This window comes from Neolamprologus brichardi, chromosome 4, assembly GCF_056152115.1.
Source record: "Neolamprologus brichardi isolate AB-2024 chromosome 4, ASM5615211v1, whole genome shotgun sequence".
Lineage (NCBI taxonomy): Eukaryota > Metazoa > Chordata > Actinopteri > Cichliformes > Cichlidae > Neolamprologus > Neolamprologus brichardi.
Genome location: NC_142107.1, coordinates 21,465,957 through 21,487,475, shown reverse-complemented (window position 1 = coordinate 21,487,475; position 21,519 = coordinate 21,465,957). Strand labels below are relative to the sequence as shown.

Below are 21,519 nucleotides of genomic sequence, written 5' to 3'. Positions count from 1 at the left end.
AACAACGAAGCATCACACTTTACACAAGAAAAACAGGGACATCCATTCATTACACTGTAATTAAAGTGCCGCGTTTAAATCCTCCGAGACGTTTACATTGATAAATAAACTGTAGTCAACATGATTTATGAAAGGGTTACAAAATAAAGACATGATCTATTTAGCATGACTTTGCTTTATTGTGTCTCCATTCTAATTAACCCGCTACTTTTTCTTCAGTTACAATATCTTGATAGAAGTGTTATGTTATAAGTTATGTTGTGTGCCTGCTGCCCTCTTGGCCAAATGTCTCTTGAAAAGTAGACAGACAGACAGACAGATAGATAGATAGATAGATAGATAGATAGATAGATAGATAGATAGACAGATAGATAGATAGATAGATAGATAGATAGATAGATAGATAGACTAAGAGTCACTTTTGCAAAAACCGAAATTGCAAATATTATTTTTGTTATTATTATTTTTGACAGATTATAGACAAAAAACTCTTGCACAACAGTCTGAATATGGCCGATCATTTTCGGGCAAATACCGGAAACTTTTTAGCAGCCAAACACTGTACCACACAAACAGCGTGATATCGTTAGCAATCCGTATTTTCTTATTAGTCACAGGCTCCTATTGCATTTTTAATGGCTGCAAATCCTTAGTAAATAAATATGCTTCTTTGAAATTCTCAACTGTGCCTGTACTACGTTGTTTTATAAATATTAAAAAACGGATTCATTGAAGAGACAGCGCTGGCGTTAAAAGGTGTACAGCAACATTAAGGCACCTCCTCTCCCTCCTCTTTCGGGGTGTGTTCAAGACTGCAGGCTATCACTTGTGTCATTTTGTGGCGAGACTCTTGTGAAACACCTGCTCACAACAGCCCTTCTGTTCATTTTTTTTCAATAAAGGTAAGAGCATCAAAAACTTTATTTCGTCTATCATTGCATTTATGCATGTATCGGTGCGGACCTTTTTAAAAGCTGTTTTAAGTTTCAGAGTCTGTGTATTTATCTTAGTGCAATATAAAGAGTTCAAATGTGTCGCTCAGAATTTTCCCTGAGAGGCTCGATTTTTAGGATATTTAAGGAATATAAACCAGACGAAAGTGAAAGTGAATTTATTTCATTTTAGACTGTGCATTTGTTTTGCTTATTCATATGACGATAAAAGAAACATCTTCAATAAAGTTGAACATCTGGAGGAAGATGGAAACCACTGTTTTGTCAGAGACAACATTTGAGCTCAGTGTTTAGACCCGGTTCATCACTTTTATTTGACATTTTCCCTTTAAAACTCGAACCGAGCTGACCAGATAGCCGAGATTCAGTTTTTTGGAGACAGACATAAGGAATATAACGAGACACCACTGGCATGACTGCCCGAGCATGGTTATCAAACTCTTTGTGACCTGATAAGATCAAGAATGTGTGCAGAATTTTAACGTACAAATATAATTTATCGTGGTGGTCAGTGAAAGAGAAAGCCCCCCCTTCCGCCAGTTTCACTTTCCATTTGTGTGCCTTTTGCTTTTCCCCCTCCAGATGCAGAAGTGGGTTGTGATCTGCTGGGCCGTCCTGGCTGTGGCTGGTGCTGATGTGTGTCCAGATGGAGGGCTATGTAAAGAAGGGGAAACCTGCTGCAACAGCCCAGCAAACGGTTACGGGTGTTGCCGATATGAAAACGTAAGGCCAGCTGTTATTATACCATCATGCAACTTGAGTGTTCACGACAATGTTATTACATTTATTGTACTTGTTTTAATTGGCTTCCTTTTTGCAGTAAGAGTGGGGGGGGGGGGGGGGGACCCAACAGATATCCATTTGGGTTTATGTTCTGCTAGTAACTCATTTAAACCAAGTTTTGATCTATGGAAATCTCACAATCTCTAAAAACAAAACAAAAAAACAAATGTATAGAAACGTTTCTGAGAGACGCCAGACATCTACAATTATAATCAGAAGAAATGATTGCTGTTATTGATAAGTTGGTTTACTTAAAACCAGAATCAGACCTGTTGTAAATTATTTTGCTATACGACATTTGTTTAAATCAATAAAAATCTATTAGCTTTATATATTAGTATGAACCGTTTCATTCACACCAACTAAATGCATTCCTATAGACTAAAAACAGCTCAGCTTATTAGCCATCAAGTGTGTAAATATTAAAGAGTAAAGTGTGTTGTGTTCACGTCTTCATGGTAACTGGACAAAATCTTCTATAGATTTCTGTTTTAAAATAACTCCAAAAGTGCAAAAGGGAGGAATTCCATCCTAACCTAATGAGCAAAGCTGCAGTACGTCACCTTCAGTGTAGGTAAATTGTCCCTTTGTCTATAGTTAAATGTACATGTGAGATAACCCTTCACTTATACTTTAAAGTAAATATAATTATGCAGCGATACTATTCACCCTCAGCTGTGTTTTACTACTTTGAAATCCAGATAGAAGAACGTGCCGCTTTCCCTCAATGTGATAGCTGTTTCAAACTTTGGTAGTCAAAGTGTTTCTACTACTGCTGTCTCCTCAGGCTGAGTGCTGTGATGATCACATCCACTGCTGTCCAGCAGGCACAGTCTGTAATAAAGCCTTATCTGGCTGTATTAATACCACCCTGACCATCCCCTGGGTGAAAAGAACCCCTGCTGATCAGCCCAAAGTCTCTAAAGTAAGCGTCGTCACACGTTAGTTGTTTTCTGTCACAAAGTCAGATTAAATAATCCTGGTGGATTAAAAGAAGTAATACTGTCCCTTTTCCCACCGTCTGACCACTCAGTCCTTCAGGATGATCAAGACATACGAGAGTCAGGAAGACGACAACATCTGCCCCGACCTGTCACGATGCCCTGCTGAGTATTGCTGTCTGAAGGGTTTGACGAAGTTTGGCTGCTGTCCTCTAACTCAGGTAAGCTAACCACCGCAAATAAGACGCGCTTCACATACCTAAGTAGCACTGAGTGGAAAAACAAAGCGAGTGATCACACTGATCTTTTATTTGTGGTTCATTCCTGTGAAGGAATCTTGAATCTAGGAGGGGATTTCCATACATACACACGATCAACCACATGATTAAAACTCGTTATTCTAATATTGTGCAGCCAAAAGAGCTCTGATCAGAAGGGGTACTCACTCGGGGGTCTCTGAAAGTTTTCACTACCAGGAAATTGGTGGCAGAGTTAGTCTGCAAATTTTGGGGTGACTGGTACATATCAGATTAACTTGTATATGATTACCAAGTACATGGTAACAAGGTGGTCGTCTATTCACTTCACCTGTCAGTAGCTTTGTTGTTTTGGATAACAGGTTCACGTATTTTGTCCCCTTGTCATATTTAGTTATTGTCATATTCGGTGGCATATTTATTTCCAGCATCATCTCACTTCCTTTAAAGCTCCCTGGTTGTTACTGTACTTTGGGTACGGCATGTTTAAACATCTTTCACTTCTGTTTTGCATCTTGAATCACACCACTATAACATAGTACAGTTTGGTAAAACTACACCTGCCTTCTCTTTGCTTTTCTAAAGAGTCACTCTAAATAAATCTTAACTTTTTTTCCCTACACTTTACAAACTGCATTTAAGCTGTTAACAACTCCACCTGCTGTTACAGAACATCCATTAGGAAAGCTATGGATATTTCCCTTGCCCACCCCACAGGCTCTCGTGGGAAAAAGTAAAAAGATGTCTTCATGTCACTGGGTTACAGTAGGAAGTTGAATCTATTTAAACAACATGCACTTTAGAAGACTTTTGTTTATCATCTTGGGTCTTCTGTTTAAAGGGAAAGCTCTAACAGAAATTGGCTCAGATCTACAAATCCTTTTCTTATGTATGACCAATACTTCAGCACCAACGCAACAATTATTTATGTCTCGTCTCACTGTTTTTTTTCTGCTTGTATTTTATTTTAATTTCAATTTGGGCCTTTATCTTTTTTAATTTCCAAATTTATAGCTAACGGTCTTTCAAGTGATAAACAGCAAAGTCCCTAACCATTTAATCGATGCCGTGAAAAAGACACTTGCACAGTGATAGAGCTTACTTCCTCTCAAAAGAGGATCTTTCTTTGATGCTTTGTTTGCATAGCTGGTTGACCCACTAAGCTTCTACACTTTACCGAGGACATTCGGTGTCTTGGAATAGATTTTTGCTCTTGTTACAAGTTTAATGTAAACTTACCTGCCACTTAATTAGCTACACCTTCTAGCTTGGTCAAGCCCCTCATTTCAAAAAGTCAAACCTCCATGGCGCATAACATGCTTGTTGTATAATTGCAGTCTCCGCATATAACAAGCACCTTTAGTTACTAAATAAATATCTTTTTGCATCTTGAACTTTGCAAAGAGATGTTTCTCAGAGATTCTGGTACATTGACATGATAACATCAGATTGAGGTCCATGATGTGAACCTCCTGTTCCACCATATTCAAAAAGTGTTCTGTTGGACCCAGATTTATGACTGTGGAGATCTTTTGAGTGCATTGACCTCATTGTCATGTCAAGAAACTACGCTGAGCTTGTCTGAGCTTTGTGGTGTGGTGCATTAACCGGCTGGAGGCAGCCATCAGAAGTTAGGTATACTGCAGCCATACAAGGATGGACACGGTCAGCACACAGGCTGTGGAATTTAAAAGATATTCAGTTAGTACTAAATGCACCACGAAAACATCCTCCAAACATCACACCACCACCAGCTTGAACCGTTAATATATTAGTAGGATGGCAGCTGAAAAAGTGTCCCTAATAAACTGGCTGGAGATTGTAAAAGCGGTCTCTGCTTGCACTAAAACAGCAGCTGGTCGTTTGTTGCTCTTTATTTAACACTGAACCTTTTTTCCTCTTTGAAATCTTTCATTTACTGCATGAATAGATAAACGGTTCCAATGCTTTTGTTTAATTCATAATTCTTGATTTCCTCACTGCTATCAGGGAATCTCCTGCCCCGATGGCAAACACTGCTGCCCTGAGGGCCACGACTGCAGCTCAGACAGCCGCGCCTGCATCAAAAAAGGTTCAACTTCCCCGCCAAAGTATCATAATTCAGTCGTATCACTATTCCTTTTCCCTGTTTTGAATTTTGATGTTCATGTGATATTGTTGCAGAGCTCGTGGTTACAGTTCTATGCAGCGATGGCATTTCAGAGTGCCCAGATGGTACCACCTGCTGTGAAACAAATGAAGGGAAATGGGCATGCTGTCCACTATCAAAGGTACAAAATGCTACTCCATACCATGAGTGAGATCATGAATGACAAAAAAAGTCAAATTATGGATTTGCATGTCCTGCAGTGACGTCCAGTTATCGTGACTTAATGGTGTTTTATTATTTTCCATGTGAACAGGCCGTGTGCTGCGCTGACAAGATACACTGCTGCTCTGAAGGGACCACATGTGATGTCGAGCATTCCAAATGCATTGACTCTTCTACCAAGAAAGAGATGCCAATGTGGGCAAAGCTCCCTGCCAGAGTGAGAGCAGCTTGGGAAAACCAGAAAGGTCAGAAATTTTTCATTGACTGTTTTTCTGTGAACGTTAAGCTTAGTTCCTTGTTCTCACTAAGTATTTGAATGTGTGTGTGTGTGTTTATCTTGATCTTTGTGTTTTTCTGTTCCCAGAAGAAGTGCCAGTTGAAGCAGTGAATAACACGGGAACAGAAAACGCCCCCAAAGTCACCAGAGCCAATCTGCTTCCTCCATCTGGTAAGACAGTAAATGTGTCATCAGTTGCTAAGGCAGCTGCAGGTGAGACTATCCCCATGTAACAAATAATGTAGAACAATGAGAAATGAAAAAGCACATGATTTATCACAAGACACATAAAGGTGATTCCATCTCAAGTTTCAACATCTGAAATGACTGCTGAGAATTTTTAGCTTCGTATTCAAACGCTTTCCAAGATATTATTTTTTAAAAGTTGGTCCACTGAATCACTTTCGGGCCATTTTTTTGGCATTGTCGGTTTTAAGGTGTGCCAGTGCGTGCATGATTAATGGTTCAGATAAAAAAAGAAAATTCTCTTACCAGTTTCATTATTTCCTGGTAATGACAAGACAAATCTGGTGCTGATAGGCAGGTCTGTTCAGCTATAATTAAATGTTGCAACACCCCGTCTTCAAAGAATGTTTTTGATTGGTGGCAGTTTTTCCCTTACCAAGCCTGCTAACTATTACAACATATTTATAATGCTTGTTCAGAAACATCACTGTAACTCATGAAAAACATGTCAAAATATTACAATGCAGGCAGCCCAGTTTTAACTTTTAATATGATATTAAAGGTAAAAGGGGGAGCCGCCGCAACTTCAGACCCACTCTGAAATCAGTGGAAGCATTTTGGTGGGACAAGCCGGAATGCTAAGAACGCACAGATGCCTGCTAAGTAACATGCGAATAGAATTTTACACTTTTTGGATGCGCTGTTACTACAAATAACCACACAGAAAGCCACATTTTTTTATTTTTATGCGTCAATTACTGTGTGTATTAAAAGAAGAAAAACAACTTTGTATGGCAAGTATGGTCAAGAGGTCCAGTTCTGTGAATCAACAGTTTAGCAGTCCTGTCTGCATTCACCAGTCACTCAAATCAGCCACAGCCTAACTTTAAGTTTCAATAAACAATAAATAATCGAAACTCTTACCAGAAGAGCTGAAGCTGTTATAGCTGCAGATAGTGGGCCGACATCATATTAAACCCTTTGGGTTAAGAACAGGATGTCACTGAAGTTCATATGCGTGTGAAGAGAGATGAGTGAATACTTTTGGCAATATACATCATTGGTTCTGCCGTTAGTCCAATATGCATTTTCAATTCAAATATATATTTTTAATGTGATGATTTTTGTTGCAATGTCATGGAACAAAAAAACACAGAGGCTGAAGGGCAGAAACCTGATGCACCACATGGTTTGTTTGACAGAACAAACTTGACAGTCAACCTTTTAAAGTACTTGGAAAAAGAAGAAGTTTTGTTTTTAAAGAATGGCTTTTGTAGCGTGACATCTAAATTGTTCCAGTAACTGTGACTGTATTGGTAAATACTTCCTCATATAACACAGACTGCTCCAAACTGACTCTGATTTGGCTACAAGAGAAAGGAATAGTGGTGAATGCAGCTGTCTTAATACAACAGTGCTTTTGCCTGCATTACTTCTGACCAAAACAGCTCTGTTCCTCCTCAATTCCTGCCAACTATAAATGAGTTATATCTTTATTTAGACAGGAATTATTTATCTTTCCTCCGTGAGCCAATCAAATGTGTTTTGTGCAGCGAGCACGGCAGGACACACATCTCTGATTAGCTTTAACTATGGTGCATCCTCTTCATTCTCATATTTCCACTATTTGGTTTGAATTCAATGTCATCATTACATCTCTATCATGGTACAACACAAATGACCGTATTGGAGTCATTTGGACAGTTGCCCCTTGTGACTTAAAGCAGGCTTCTTTAGACCAAGGCAGTTATTCAATTCAGTTAAAGTTTTAGTGCAGTTTTATTTATATAGCACCGATTCAAAACAAAAGTCGCCTCACTGTTAGTGAGAAAACTCCAGTTATCAGACAATCCCCTGTGAGGAGCAGAAGAGCCACCTGAACCAGCTCGAACTATAAGCTTTATTAAAAGAAATGTTTTAACAGTAAATACGATGTCTGTCCCCTCAATCCAAACTGGGAGCCAGAATTTGCTGGTTCCCAGTCTACTTTGAAAAACTCTACGAACCACAAGTAAACCTGCAGTCCGAAAGTGAAATGCACTATTGGGATAATATGATTTTATGAGGTGTGGATAACATATGACAGGCCCTGATCATTCAGGACTTTGTATTTCAGGAGAAACGTTTTATATTTAATTTGCAGTCGTGTAATTGTTTTAGTCTTTTATTTAAAGAAAATTAAAATGTTTGCAGTTTCGAGTTTATGAATTCTTAGTCACAGAATGGATGTCTTTACTGACAGTTATTTAAGTAAAACAAAACTATTTAAAGACGTGTCCCTGGTCTGTGGTAAATTATACTGGGTTTTATGGTATATTCATTTTTTACAGTCGCAACTCAGAAATAATATTTAATTGATTGGAACGTCTTCATTTTCTTTAATTTTATTTGTGTTCAAACTCACTGACAACTGACATTGCTCCATAACACTGCGAGTGGACAAAGAATGCACCGGGTAATTTTAGTAATTATAACATGGAACTGTTATTGTCGTCAATTCCAAATTTGACAAAATCTCATGATTATCTCGTTGGTTGTTCTTATCACTTATCAAATGGTTCATGAGGATGATTATTACATTCAGTCAGTGGAAATGAGGGCTCACAACGATGGCAGTCATGAAACATTAGTGGATTAATTTTTTTCTCAATGTCTTTTCTCCAGCAAACGATGTTCCATGTGACGATACATCAGCCTGTCCTGATGGCACCACCTGCTGTAAAACCAAAGAAGGTAGCTGGGCCTGCTGTCCAATGCCAGAGGTACAGTATTACCATCTATACATCCATATTCTTAGCTGGCTTCCTTTGTTGGGAGAGGAGATTGGTGAGGGGATGGCAGGGCACAAGCATCAAAGCCTTGACTGCCATTTATTTAACAGTTTCTGTTTAACATTTCAGGTGTTTTTAGTATATTGACACCTTTCTGTCTGTGCTGTCATTTCATTTCCAGGCTGTTTGTTGTGAAGACTTCATACACTGTTGTCCCAAAGGGAAGAAATGTAACTTGGAGGCTCAAACCTGTGAAGACGGCCTGATCTCTGTGCCCTGGGCCAAGAAGGTTCCTGCAATCATAAAGCAGAAGGTAGAGGTGAAGGATGTTCCATGTGACGATACATCAGCCTGTCCTGATGGCACCACCTGCTGTAAAACCAAAGAAGGTGGCTGGGCCTGCTGTCCAATGCCAGAGGTACAGTATTACCATCTATACATCCATATTCTTAAACACTTGTCCACTTCATGGATGAGGGAATGGCTTGAACCTATCCTGGCTCTCATGGGATGGGATAAGGGGCAGATTACACCTTGGATAGGTCTCCTGTCTATTGCAGGGCTAACACATACCACACAGCCTCGTCTCACATGTATTTCAAAGTTCCTATTTATATGTGTAACTACTTGTAGTTTAAGGTGTTTTTTTTATCCTGTAATTTCATTTCCAGGCTGTTTGTTGTGAAGACTTCATACACTGTTGTCCCAAAGGGAAGAAATGTAACTTGGAGGCTCAAACCTGTGAAGACGGCCTGATCTCTGTGCCCTGGGCCAAGAAGGTTCCTGCAATCATAAAGCAGAAGGTAGAGGTGAAGGATGTTCCATGTGACGATACATCAGCCTGTCCTGATGGCACCACCTGCTGTAAAACTAAAGAAGGTGGCTGGGCCTGCTGTCCAATGCCAGAGGTACAGTATTACCATCTATCCGTCCATTTTCTTAACTGGCTTTCTTTGTCAGGCTTGGAGGGGCGAGGGGAGGACAGGGCAGGGCACAAGCAAACATCAAAGCCTCGCCTGATATTTATTTAACAGTTTCTATTTAACATTTCAGGTATTTTTAGTATATTGACACCTTTCTGTCTGTGCTGTCATTTTGTTCCCAGGCTGTTTGTTGTGAAGACTTCATACACTGTTGTCCAAAGGGGAAGAAATGTAACTTGGAGGCTCAAACCTGTGAAGACGGCCTGATCTCTGTGCCCTGGGCCAAGAAGGTTCCTGCAATCATAAAGCAGAAGGTAGAGGTAAAGGATGTTCCATGTGACGATACATCAGCCTGTCCTGATGGCACCACCTGCTGTAAAACCCAAGAAGGTGGCTGGGCCTGCTGTCCAATGCCAGAGGTACAGTATTACCATCTATACATCCATTTTCTTAAATGCTTGTCAATTTCAGGGTTGGCGGGGAGAGGGGAGGGCAGGATGAACACATTACACAACTCTGTCTGCCATTTATTTAGACATTTCTGTTTAAATGTATAATTACTTGCAGTTTAAGGTCATTTTAGTATATTTATGGTGTTCTGTTTGCCCTAATTCCAGGCTGTTTGTTGTGAAGACTTCATACACTGTTGTCCCAAAGGGAAGAAATGTAACTTGGAGGCTCAAACCTGTGAAGACGGCCTGATGTCTTTGCCCTGGGCCAAGAAGGTTCCTGCAATCATAAAGCAAAAGGTAGAGGTGAAGGATGTTCCATGTGACGATACATCAGCCTGTCCTGATGGCACCACCTGCTGTAAAACCAAAGAAGGTGGCTGGGCCTGCTGTCCATTGCCAGAGGTACAGTATTACCATCTATCCATCCATAGTCTTAAACACTTGTCCACTTCATGGATGAGGGAATGGCTTGAACCTATCCTGGCTCTCATGGGATGGGATAAGGGGCAGATTACACCTTGGATAGGTCTCCTGTCTATTGCAGGGCTAACACATACCACACAGCCTCGTCTCATATGTATTTCAAAGTTCCTATTTATATGTGTAACTACTTGTAGTTTAAGGTGTTTTTTTATCCTGTAATTTCATTTCCAGGCTGTTTGTTGTGAAGACTTCATACACTGTTGTCCCAAAGGGAAGAAATGTAACTTGGAGGCTCAAACCTGTGAAGACGGCCTGATCTCTGTGCCCTGGGCCAAGAAGGTTCCTGCAATCATGAAGCAAAAGGTAGAGGTGAAGGATGTTCCATGTGACGATACATCAGCCTGTCCTGACGGCACCACCTGCTGTAAAACCCAAGAAGGTGGCTGGGCCTGCTGTCCAATGCCAGAGGTACAGTATTACCATCTATTAATTTGTCTTGATGCATGCCTAATCATGCAGGTACCGTCAAGTGGTCTTAAAGGTACACCCTGTTGATGTATCTTCGGTACACTATACAGACTTGGTGTAGGTTCCCCGGGCATAGCCTGTGGCATGAGGTCCGATCAATAGTATTGCCTTGTTGTGACTGCTTCAGACAATCTATCACCCTCATAATGGGAAGGGGGCTAAGGAAAGCTCCAGCCAATCCAGGAGAGAAGGACAACTGGTTGCCTAAGCGAAAATCCTTAGTGATACCTTATGTGTCAGGAGGATTGTAACAGTTGAAACAAATTTTTTCTAAACGCCGCGTCTCTGTGGCTTTAAAACCCCAAAACACAGTGGACCAAAAATTGGCCCACCCCAAGGATCAGGTCCCCCGACACAAACAGAATACTTTAGTGTACGCTGTTAGGTGACAGGGGGATTGTCATGATTTATACCATGGGGGAACCCAAACAACCTATGGCGAAACCGATGGCACAACACAGAAGCGCTAACTCGTTAGGCCAGGACTCCGCAGTCTATTTACACCTATAGGTCAATGGACACTCTTTCAATGAGGAGGATGTACACATCCTGGACAGTGAGGAACACTCGTTTAAGCGGGGATTCAAGGAGGCTATTTGGGTGAAAAGGGAAAGACCATCTCTGAATCGAGGGGGAGGTCTAAGGGTACATCTTTCACCATCGTACAATGCTGTGATTACAGCCTTCCCCAACTCTCTGTGACTGGAGGGGTTGTTAATCAATAGTCATGACAATTCGTATAGTAATGATCAAGGAACTGACCTTAGAGCCCATTGTTCATTCAGTGGGCTAGTTTCAGACATTGTGCAAATGTACTGTTTATAAGGTTGGGGAAACCTGCAGTCAGCTGAGACCGATGAAGTCACTTGGATGAGTGACGAAATGTTTCTCCTACTGAAAACGCTACGTCCAGATGAGCAGAATCAAACTTTTGGGGCATCTATTAATTCATTTCCCAAACTGCTTTACTTTGTCAGGCTTGAAGGGGAAAAGGCAGAGGAGGCGAGGACAGGGCATAAGCATACACCACATTTATTTAACAGTTTCTGTTTAACATTTCAGGTGTTTTTAGTATATTGACACCTTTCTGTGCTGTCATTTTTTTTCCAGGCTGTTTGTTGTGAAGACTTCATACACTGTTGTCCCAAAGGGAAGAAATGTAACTTGGAGGCTCAAACCTGTGAAGACGGCCTGATCTCTGTGCCCTGGGCCAAGAAGGTTCCTGCAATCATAAAGCAGAAGGTAGAGGTAAAGGATGTTCCATGTGACGATACATCAGCCTGTCCTGATGGCACCACCTGCTGTAAAACCAAAGAAGGTGGCTGGGCCTGCTGTCCAATGCCAGAGGTACAGTATTACCATCTATACGTCCATATTCGTAAACACTTGTCCACTTCATGGATGAAGGAATGGCTTGAACCTATCCTGGCTCTCATGGGATGGGATAAGGGGCAGATTACACCTTGGATAGGTCTCCTGTCTATTGCAGGGCTAACACATACCACACAGCCTCGTCTCACATGTATTTCAAAGTTCCTATTTATAGGTGTAACTACTTGTAGTTTAAGGTGTTTTTTTATCCTGTAATTTCATTTCCAGGCTGTTTGTTGTGACGACTTCATACACTGTTGTCCCAAAGGGAAGAAATGTAACTTGGAGGCTCAAACCTGTGAAGATGGCCTGATGTCTGTGCCCTGGGCCAAGAAGGTTCCTGCAATCATAAAGCAAAAGGTAGAGGTGAAGGATGTTCCATGTGACGATACATCAGCCTGTCCTGATGGCACCACCTGCTGTAAAACCCAGGAAGGTGGCTGGGCCTGCTGTCCAATGCCAGAGGTACAATATTACCATCTATTAATTTGTCTTGATGCATGCCTAATCATGCAGGTACCGTCAAGTGGTCTTAAAGGTACACCCTGTTGATGTATCTTCGGTACACTATACAGACTTGGTGTAGGTTCCCCGGGCATAGCCTGTGGCATGAGGTCTGATCAATAGTATTGCCTTGTTGTGACTGCTTCAGACAATCTATCACCCTCGTAATGGGAAGGGGGCTAAGGAAAGCTCCAGCCAATCCAGGAGAGAAGGACAACTGGTTGCCTAAGCGAAAATCCTTAGTGATCCCTTATGTGTCAGGAGGATTGTAACAGTTGAAACAAATTTTTTCTAAATGCCGCGTCTCTGTGGCTTTAAAACTCCAAAACACGGTGGACCAAAAATTGGCCCACCCCAAGGATCAGGTCCGCCGACACAAACAGAATAATTTAGTGTACGCTGTTAGGTGACAGGGGGATTGTCATGATTTATACCATGGGGGAACCCAAACAACCTATGGCGAAACCAATGGCACAACACAGAAGCGCTAACTCGTTAGGCCAGGACTCTGCAGTCTATTTAATCCTATAGGTCAATGGACACTCTTTCAATGATGAGAATGTACACATCCTGGACAGTGAGGAACACTCGTTCAAGCGGGGATTCAAGGAGGCTATTTGGGTGAAAAGGGAAAGACCATCTCTGAATCAAGGGCGAGGTCTAAGGGTACATCTTTCACCATCGTACAATGCTGTGATTACAGCCTTCCCCAACTCTCTGTGACTGGAGGGGTTGTTAATCAATAGTCATGACAATTTGTATAGTAACAATCAAGGAACTGACCTTAGAGCCCATTGTTCATTCAGTGGGCTAGTTTCAGACATTGTGCAAATGTACTGTTTATAAGGTTGGGGAAACCTGCAGTCAGCTGAGGCCGAAGAAGTCACTTGGATGAGTGATGAAATGTTTCTCCCACTGAAAACGCTACGTCCAGATGAGCAGAATCAAACTTTTGGGGCATCTATTAATTCATTTGCCAAACTGCTTTACTTTGTCAGGCTTGAAGGGGAAAAGGCAGAGGAGGCGAGGACAGGGCATAAGCATACACCACAGCCTCGTCTGATATTTATTTAACAGTTTCTGTTTAACATTTCAGGTGTTTTTGGTATATTGACACCTTTCTGTCTGTGCTGTCATTTTGTTTCCAGGCTGTTTGTTGTGAAGACTTCATACACTGTTGTCCAAAGGGGAAGAAATGTAACTTGGAGGCTCAAACCTGTGAAGACGGCCTAATCTCTGTGCCCTGGGCCAAGAAGGTTCCTGCAATCATAAAGCAGAAGGTAGAGGTAAAGGATGTTCCATGTGACGATACATCAGCCTGTCCTGATGGCACCACCTGCTGTAAAACCAAAGAAGGTGGCTGGGCCTGCTGTCCAATGCCAGAGGTACAGTATTACCATCTATACGTCCATATTCGTAAACACTTGTCCACTTCATGGATGAAGGAATGGCTTGAACCTATCCTGGCTCTCATGGGATGGGATAAGGGGCAGATTACACCTTGGATAGGTCTCCTGTCTATTGCAGGGCTAACACATACCACACAGCCTCGTCTCACATGTATTTCAAAGTTCCTATTTATATGTGTAACTACTTGTAGTTTAAGGTGTTTTTTTATCCTGTAATTTCATTTCCAGGCTGTTTGTTGTGAAGACTTCATACACTGTTGTCCCAAAGGGAAGAAATGTAACTTGGAGGCTCAAACCTGTGAAGACGGCCTGATCTCTGTGCCCTGGGCCAAGAAGGTTCCTGCAATCATAAAGCAAAAGGTAGAGGTGAAGGATGTTCCATGTGACGATACATCAGCCTGTCCTGATGGCACCACCTGCTGTAAAACCCAGGAAGGTGGCTGGGCCTGCTGTCCATTGCCAGAGGTACAGTATTACCATCTATTAATTTGTCTTGATGCATGCCTAATCATGCAGGTACCGTCAAGTGGTCTTAAAGGTACACCCTGTTGATGTATCTTCGGTACACTATACAGACTTGGTGTAGGTTCCCCGGGCATAGCCTGTGGCATGAGGTCTGATCAATAGTATTGCCTTGTTGTGACTGCTTCAGACAATCTATCACCCTCGTAATGGGAAGGGGGCTAAGGAAAGCTCCAGCCAATCCAGGAGAGAAGGACAACTGGTTGCCTAAGAGAAAATCCTTAGTGATCCCTTATGTGTCAGGAGGATTGTAACAGTTGAAACAAATTTTTTCTAAATGCCGCGTCTCTGTGGCTTTAAAACTCCAAAACACAGTGGACCAAAAATTGGCCCACCCCAAGAATCAGGTCCGCCGACACAAACAGAATAATTTAGTGTACGCTGTTAGGTGACAGGGGGATTGTCATGATTTATACCATGGGGGAACCCAAACAACCTATGGCGAAACCAATGGCACAACACAGAAGAGCTAACTCGTTAGGCCAGGACTCCGCAGTCTATTTACACCTATAGGTCAATGGACACTCTTTCAATGAGGAGGATGTACACATCCTGGACAGTGAGGAACACTCGTTTAAGCGGGAATTCAAGGAGGCTATTTGGGTGAAAAGGGAAAGACCATCTCTGAATCGAGGGGGAGGTCTAAGGGTACATCTTTCACCATCGTACAATGCTGTGATTACAGCCTTCCCCAACTCTCTGTGACCGGAGTGGTTGTTAATCAATAGTCATGACAATTTGCATAGTAATAATCAAGGAACTGACCTCACAGCCCATTGTTCATTCAGTGGGCTAGTTTCAGACATTGTGCAAATGGTAAATGGTAAATGGCCTGTATTTGTATAGCGCTTTTACTAGTCCTGCCTAGGGACCCCAAAGCGCTTTACACGTCCAGTCATCCACCCATTCACTCTCACATTCACACACTGGTGGAGGTAAGCTACAGTTGTAGCCACAGCTGCCCTGGGGCAGACTGACAGAAGCGAGGCTGCCATATCGCGCCATCGGCCCTTCTGGCCAACACCAGTAGGCGGTAGGTGAAGTGTCTTGCCCAAGGACACAACGACCGAGACTGTCCGAGCTGGGGCTCGAACTGGCAACCTTCCGATTACAAGGCGAACTCCCAACTCTTGAGCCACGATCGCCCGTACTGTACTGTACTGTACGTAATGTACTGTTTATAAGGTTGGGGAAACCTGCAGTCAGCTGAGACCGAAGAAGTCACTTGGATGAGTGATGAAATGTTTCTCCCACTGAAAACGCTACGTCCAGATGAGCAGAATCAAACTTTTGGGGCATCTATTAATTCATTTGCCAAACTGCTTTACTTTGTCAGGCTTGAAGGGGAAAAGGCAGAGGAGGTGAGGACAGGGCATAAGCATACACCACAGCCTCGTCTGATATTTATTTGACAGTTTCTGTTTAACATTTCAGGTGTTTTTACTATATTGACACCTTTCTGTGCTGTCATTTTGTTTCCAGGCTGTTTGTTGTGAAGACTTCATACACTGTTGTCCCAAAGGGAAAAAATGTAACTTGGAGGCTCAAACCTGTGAAGACGGCCTGATCTCTGTGCCCTGGGCCAAGAAGGTTCCTGCAATCATAAAGCAGAAGGTAGAGGTAAAGGATGTTCCATGTGACGATACATCAGCCTGTCCTGATGGCACCACCTGCTGTAAAACCAAAGAAGGTAGCTGGGCCTGCTGTCCAATGCCAGAGGTACAGTATTACCATCTATACGTCCATATTCGTAAACACTTGTCCACTTCATGGATGAGGGAATGGCTTGAACCTATCCTGGCTCTCATGGGATGGGATAAGGGGCAGATTACACCTTGGATAGGTCTCCTGTCTATTGCAGGGCTAACACATACCACACAGCCTCGTCTCATATGTATTTCAAAGTTCCTATTTATATATGTAACTACTTGTAGTTTAAGGGGTTTTTTTATCCTGTAATTTCATTTCCAGGCTGTTTGCTGTGAAGACTTCATACACTGTTGTCCTAAAGGGAAGAAATGTAACTTGGAGGCTCAAACCTGTGAAGATGGCCTGATCTCTGTGCCCTGGGCCAAGAAGGTTCCTGCAATCATAAAGCAAAAGGCGGAGGAGAAGAAAGTTCCTTGTGATCACACAGCAGCCTGTCCTGATAACACCACCTGCTGTAAAACCAAAGAAGGTCGCTGGGCCTGCTGTCCAATGCCAGAGGTTAGCATTGGACTGAAATCGGTTTTTAGACCACATTTCTCAAAAGTACTTTATTAACACACACAGAATGTCAAATTTACACCAAACAGAAAACTGTTGGTAACCTAAAGTTCCCTCACCCTGGATGGCTGCATGCAGCTATCACCAGGAACCTGTTAGGAGCTTAAACTGCTGTACGTGCTGTATGTCCTGCATCTTTTACAAAAACTGGAGACCACTTAAGTATCATATTGATGAGGTAAAAGTTGACTTACAGTGACAAAGCTACCAATACATGCCTAAGCATGTTGCTAGCTAAGTTACAGCTATCTGGCTAACTGTTCCTGTATTGAGTATTCTTTACACCACCACGGTGACACAGTGGTTTCGTGGTTAACATTGTTGTCTCACAGCAAGAAGTGTACAGAAAATAAAGAGTCTGTGGTTAAAAATGTGACTTGTTAAGAGTGTAAAATTACTCTGAGGTCAGTAAGACTGGACAAGTGCATTGTAACGGTGCGTGTGTTACATAATTTACTGCTGCACCCACTTTACTTAAAAACAAAAGAAAGTTCTGTGACTGCACTAACCCTTGTAATTGCTAGCCTCTGCACAGACACAGTCAGTTTGTTTGTGTAGTGCCTGACAAAACATAAAAGCAGGTTGTTGTATTTCTAGAAATATCAAATAATATCTTTAATCTACATTGCATTTAACCTGTTTTATTTTTGTCAACATTGCTTTGCCAAGCATTGTCAGGCTTCTGTTTGTATTTGTCTTTGACTGACTGCACTTTTGTCTTTTTGCATAAAAGGCGGTCTGCTGCGACGATCACGAACACTGCTGCCCGAGCGGCACCACCTGTGACCCGACCTCCGTGTCTTGCAATGGCCCATCAGGCTCAACTCCCATGCTACAGAAGGTACCTGCGTTCACTACTGAAGCACCTACTACTGTGCAGCCTACAACTGAGAGTCCAGCAACAAGCTCTAAAGCAGAGGAGGAGGACAAAGAAGAAGAAGGCATGATTAACTGTGATGCCCACACCAGCTGCCCTCAGTCGACCACCTGCTGCTACATGAAGAATTTTGAAAAGTGGGGCTGCTGTCCGCTGCCTGAGGTGAGCTCTGCTTTTTCACAGCATCACTGACCTCCAGTGTCTCCTCCATCTGCTATTAAACATCAATATGCAGCAGCCCAGCGCATATTTGTCACAGTTTAATTTTATAATGACAGGAGGACAATCTTATCTTAATAAGGTCTTGTTCTCGTCCATCTTTTCTAAAATGGTTGCTTCTATTGGCAGCCATTGGAAAAGTCAAAGTTACACGTATGTGTCACATCTATGAGTCATACTCCCACTCCTGATATAAACGGCGGTTTTGGAAGAGAATGGAAATTTGTAATTTTTTTCACACAACACAATTGAGGCAGTTGATGTTTACTATGATTACCAGCCAGTCCACAAACACCAATCAAGCATATTGCTTGAATAAGTTGTGCAGTACAGCACAGTTTCATTTGCAAAGCTGTTGTCATTTAATCCTCCAATATGTAAAGAAATGCTGATCTTCAGTAACTCTACACTAACACACTGTCAGTTATTACACACCTTGGGCCGTCAGTAACATCTCCCATGTTTTGAAAAAAGCTTATTTTTACACCACAGTGGTTTTGTCTTTTGTGTAGCTGAAGATTATTTGTCCTTCTACAATACAAGAAAGAGAAAAATCCAGTACAAGAAAATAAGATAAGTTTAGATCATTTTAAAAGCCAACCTCTTTTAGGACCTGGCAAGATTCAAAACATCCTGAAGAAGTCGCAAGAGATCTTAAAAGAGGATTAGATCATTTATTTTAGACCATGTGGTGTGAGATATGTGTGTGAGTGTGTGTGTGGAGGGCGGGGGAACCACACAGATCACCAAGCAGTTTTTAGGCCGGCTGAGTTTTTTCATTTCTAAAACTTCCTTTGAAGCTTATGAAAGAAAAACCTGCCGCCCACACTGCAGTCACGGGAGATGTTAACTGTGACTGAATGTCACCTGTTCATCAAGCCCCAAAAAAGCACAACTAGATATCATCTTTAGCCCTAATTTGCATGGTGATATCATGTTTTTCTGTTTCACATCTTTTCTCATATTCTTGTTGAGAACTGCCGACTTTACCAGCTTACAGGCCACAGTCACTCCAATGAAGTCGAATGAACTTTCTTTTGGTTGCCACTCTGAATTTATAATAGTCATTTATAAACTGATGTGTCTTTAGGTTTCTAGAATAGAATTTCAGCATCTTCTTCAAACTCTCTATAACCTTATATATATCAATGAAAAAAGAAGTGAAACAGCAGAATTGATGAAGTGAAAGCCACCGCTCATGCTTTCACTTCTCCCCAGGCGGTGTGCTGTGAGGATGGGAGTCACTGCTGTCCTAACCAGTATAAATGTGACAATAGCCACACGTCCTGCATAAAAGGGGAAGTGGTGATTCCATGGTACACCAAGATTCCAGCCATTACCAGCGACGAGGCCGAGCCCTACTCTGTCCAGTGCGAAGGTGCAAGCCAGTGTCCTGAACAAACCAGCTGCTGCAAGCTGTTCACAGGCGAGTGGGGCTGCTGTCCACTCAAAAATGTGAGTGCATGAAAATATCATATACTCTGGTAGGCGTCTCATCAGGTCAGGCTTTGCCTATGCAAACTGGGGAGTATAATTTGCACCAACTATGTGTCTGCAGGCTGTTTGCTGTCCGGATAAGGAGCACTGTTGCCCGCAGGGTTACACCTGTGACATCTTATCCAGATCCTGCCAGAAGCTCATCATGATGCAGCTGGAGAGAGTCCCACTGACACCGGTGTATCTACTTGAGCCTCAACCCCAGCTCAGCCCAACAAAGCACAAAGACATCGAGTGCGATGAACAGACCAATTGCGGGCATGATGAAACTTGCTGCAGGACTTCTGCCACTTCCTGGGGCTGCTGTCCATCTTCTAACGTATGATTTACAGAAATTAGTCCTGCTTCCTTCCTCCTGCTTTATGTTAACTGTCAGGGAGAGCTGAGAACTGTCAGTAAGCCAAGGGCTCCAAATTTTTTCATATGCTTATCTCAGAAAAGGGAGGCTGCGCCTCTTGACTGCCTTCAGGCTCAGTGCTATTTTGAGATCACTCCTGGAAAGTCCCGTTTTAGGTCAGCAGATGAAAGTAATTTTATTTTACAGCCACAGTAGTATTTCCTCATTTTGTACTATATACAGCAGGAGTAGGCAACTCCAGGCCTCGAGTGCCAGTGTCCTGCAGGTTTTAGATTGCACCCTGGGTTAACACACCTGAAATGCTGAGGAGTCATTTAACCCTTTAAATCAGCTGGGATGGATCATGGACACATCTAAAACCTCCAGGACACCAGCACTCGAGGCCAGGAGTTGCCTACCCCTGATATACAGTAATTCCCCAGATTTCAGTTCCATCCTTCAGTGAAATTATAACTCTTTACACAGCTAGGTTAACTTTTACCAGACTGCAAACTCGACCATTTTACCCTCTAATTAGTTTGTAAACATATATTCCACTGCTCGAGATTCAACATGAGCTCCATTGTAAACAAATTAGTAGGTTAAACCACTGTTGACATGAATAGGTTTTAAACTAATATGTTGTATAAATATGTAGGCCTCTAAACAGCCATAAGGAGAACTTTGCTACTTAAAAAATTAGTGGTATTACTGTTGTGTTTTCATGTAATAATAAAAGGCAAATCTGTACTTACATTGCAGCATCTTTTTAAAAAAAATGCCTTATAAAGCATCACAACATCTGAATTGTGAGGTTTTGTGCCAATAAAAAGGGAGTATGTATGAGTTAAGTAAACCATTCAGTTTTTTACAGACTTTCCTCCCTCTGTCCTCCCTCTAGGCGGTGTGCTGCAGCAACATGAAGCACTGCTGCCCGACCGGGTACACCTGTACGGAAGAAGGCTCCTGCATCCAGAACTCCAAGCTTTACTGGCCCAACTGGCACGTGTTCCTCGCCAACAAAAAAAGAGCCCTAATTGTGTGAAAACACCACCTCTAAACTGTTATTTGTTTTAGTTTTTGCATATAACGCACTAATGGAGAAAGAATTCAACATTAATTTCAAAATGCTTTGTTTTTAAATGACACTTTGAAAAACGATTTGAACCTCAGTTGCTAAGATGTTTGCAATCTTGAAGTTGAACATTTTGGTCTGAATGCACCTAATTATATAGATGACCGTGTGACTAATGTATTTAAGGAGTTATCTTTGTTATTCCAAGCACACTCAGTTTGTCACTTGAAACTCTACTCCATCCACAATAGAAGACAATCGAAACACTCCACTTGTCAGTCATCTGTTTCTTTAAGACTTGCTGCAGCTGCCTTCTGTTGAAAAGTTTATTTCTTTATCAATAATAGTCAATCAGTCAAAACCTGATTCAATATCTTTCATCATTCTGAACATTCAGTCTGATCATTTAATGATTTTGTGGTGTAATTACTCATTAAATCTTGGGTTCATAATTTTGTGCATTGGATTAGTAATCTGTGTTAATGAGGCAAAGGTGAAGAAATTCATGCTTGGGTCATCTTACCCTGTCAAAGTGTCACATTATCCATTAAATCAATAAAAAAGAAGTGACATTATTAAAGGTTGTCCAGTCACTTATTGTGGTTTATTAGAAAGGGCTGTGAAAAAAGAAAATG

General features: G+C 41.9%; 1 protein-coding gene across 2 annotated transcripts; it reads left to right on the top strand.

Moving 5' to 3' along the window:
• Positions 1–823: 823 nt before the first annotated feature.
• grna (granulin a) lies at positions 824–21,449 on the top strand. Of its 2 annotated transcripts, none has more exons than XM_087840051.1 (24): positions 824–902; positions 1,536–1,676; positions 2,524–2,661; positions 2,770–2,898; positions 4,924–5,005; positions 5,098–5,204; positions 5,337–5,490; positions 5,613–5,693; positions 8,373–8,470; positions 8,661–8,897; positions 9,151–9,387; positions 9,585–9,821; positions 10,020–10,256; positions 10,509–10,745; positions 11,916–12,152; positions 12,405–12,641; positions 13,829–14,065; positions 14,318–14,554; positions 16,094–16,330; positions 16,583–16,819; positions 17,613–17,918; positions 19,194–19,430; positions 19,534–19,791; positions 20,711–21,449. In XM_087840051.1, the coding sequence occupies exons 2-24, from the start codon at positions 1,536–1,538 to the stop codon at positions 20,852–20,854; spliced, it is 4,482 nt and encodes a 1,493-aa protein (XP_087696177.1). In that variant the 5' UTR covers positions 824–902; the 3' UTR covers positions 20,855–21,449. The 2 variants fall into 2 exon arrangements, with proteins under 2 accessions (XP_087696177.1, XP_087696176.1); XM_087840050.1 differs by having other exon boundaries at positions 5,610–5,693.
• Positions 21,450–21,519: the final 70 nt, after the last annotated feature.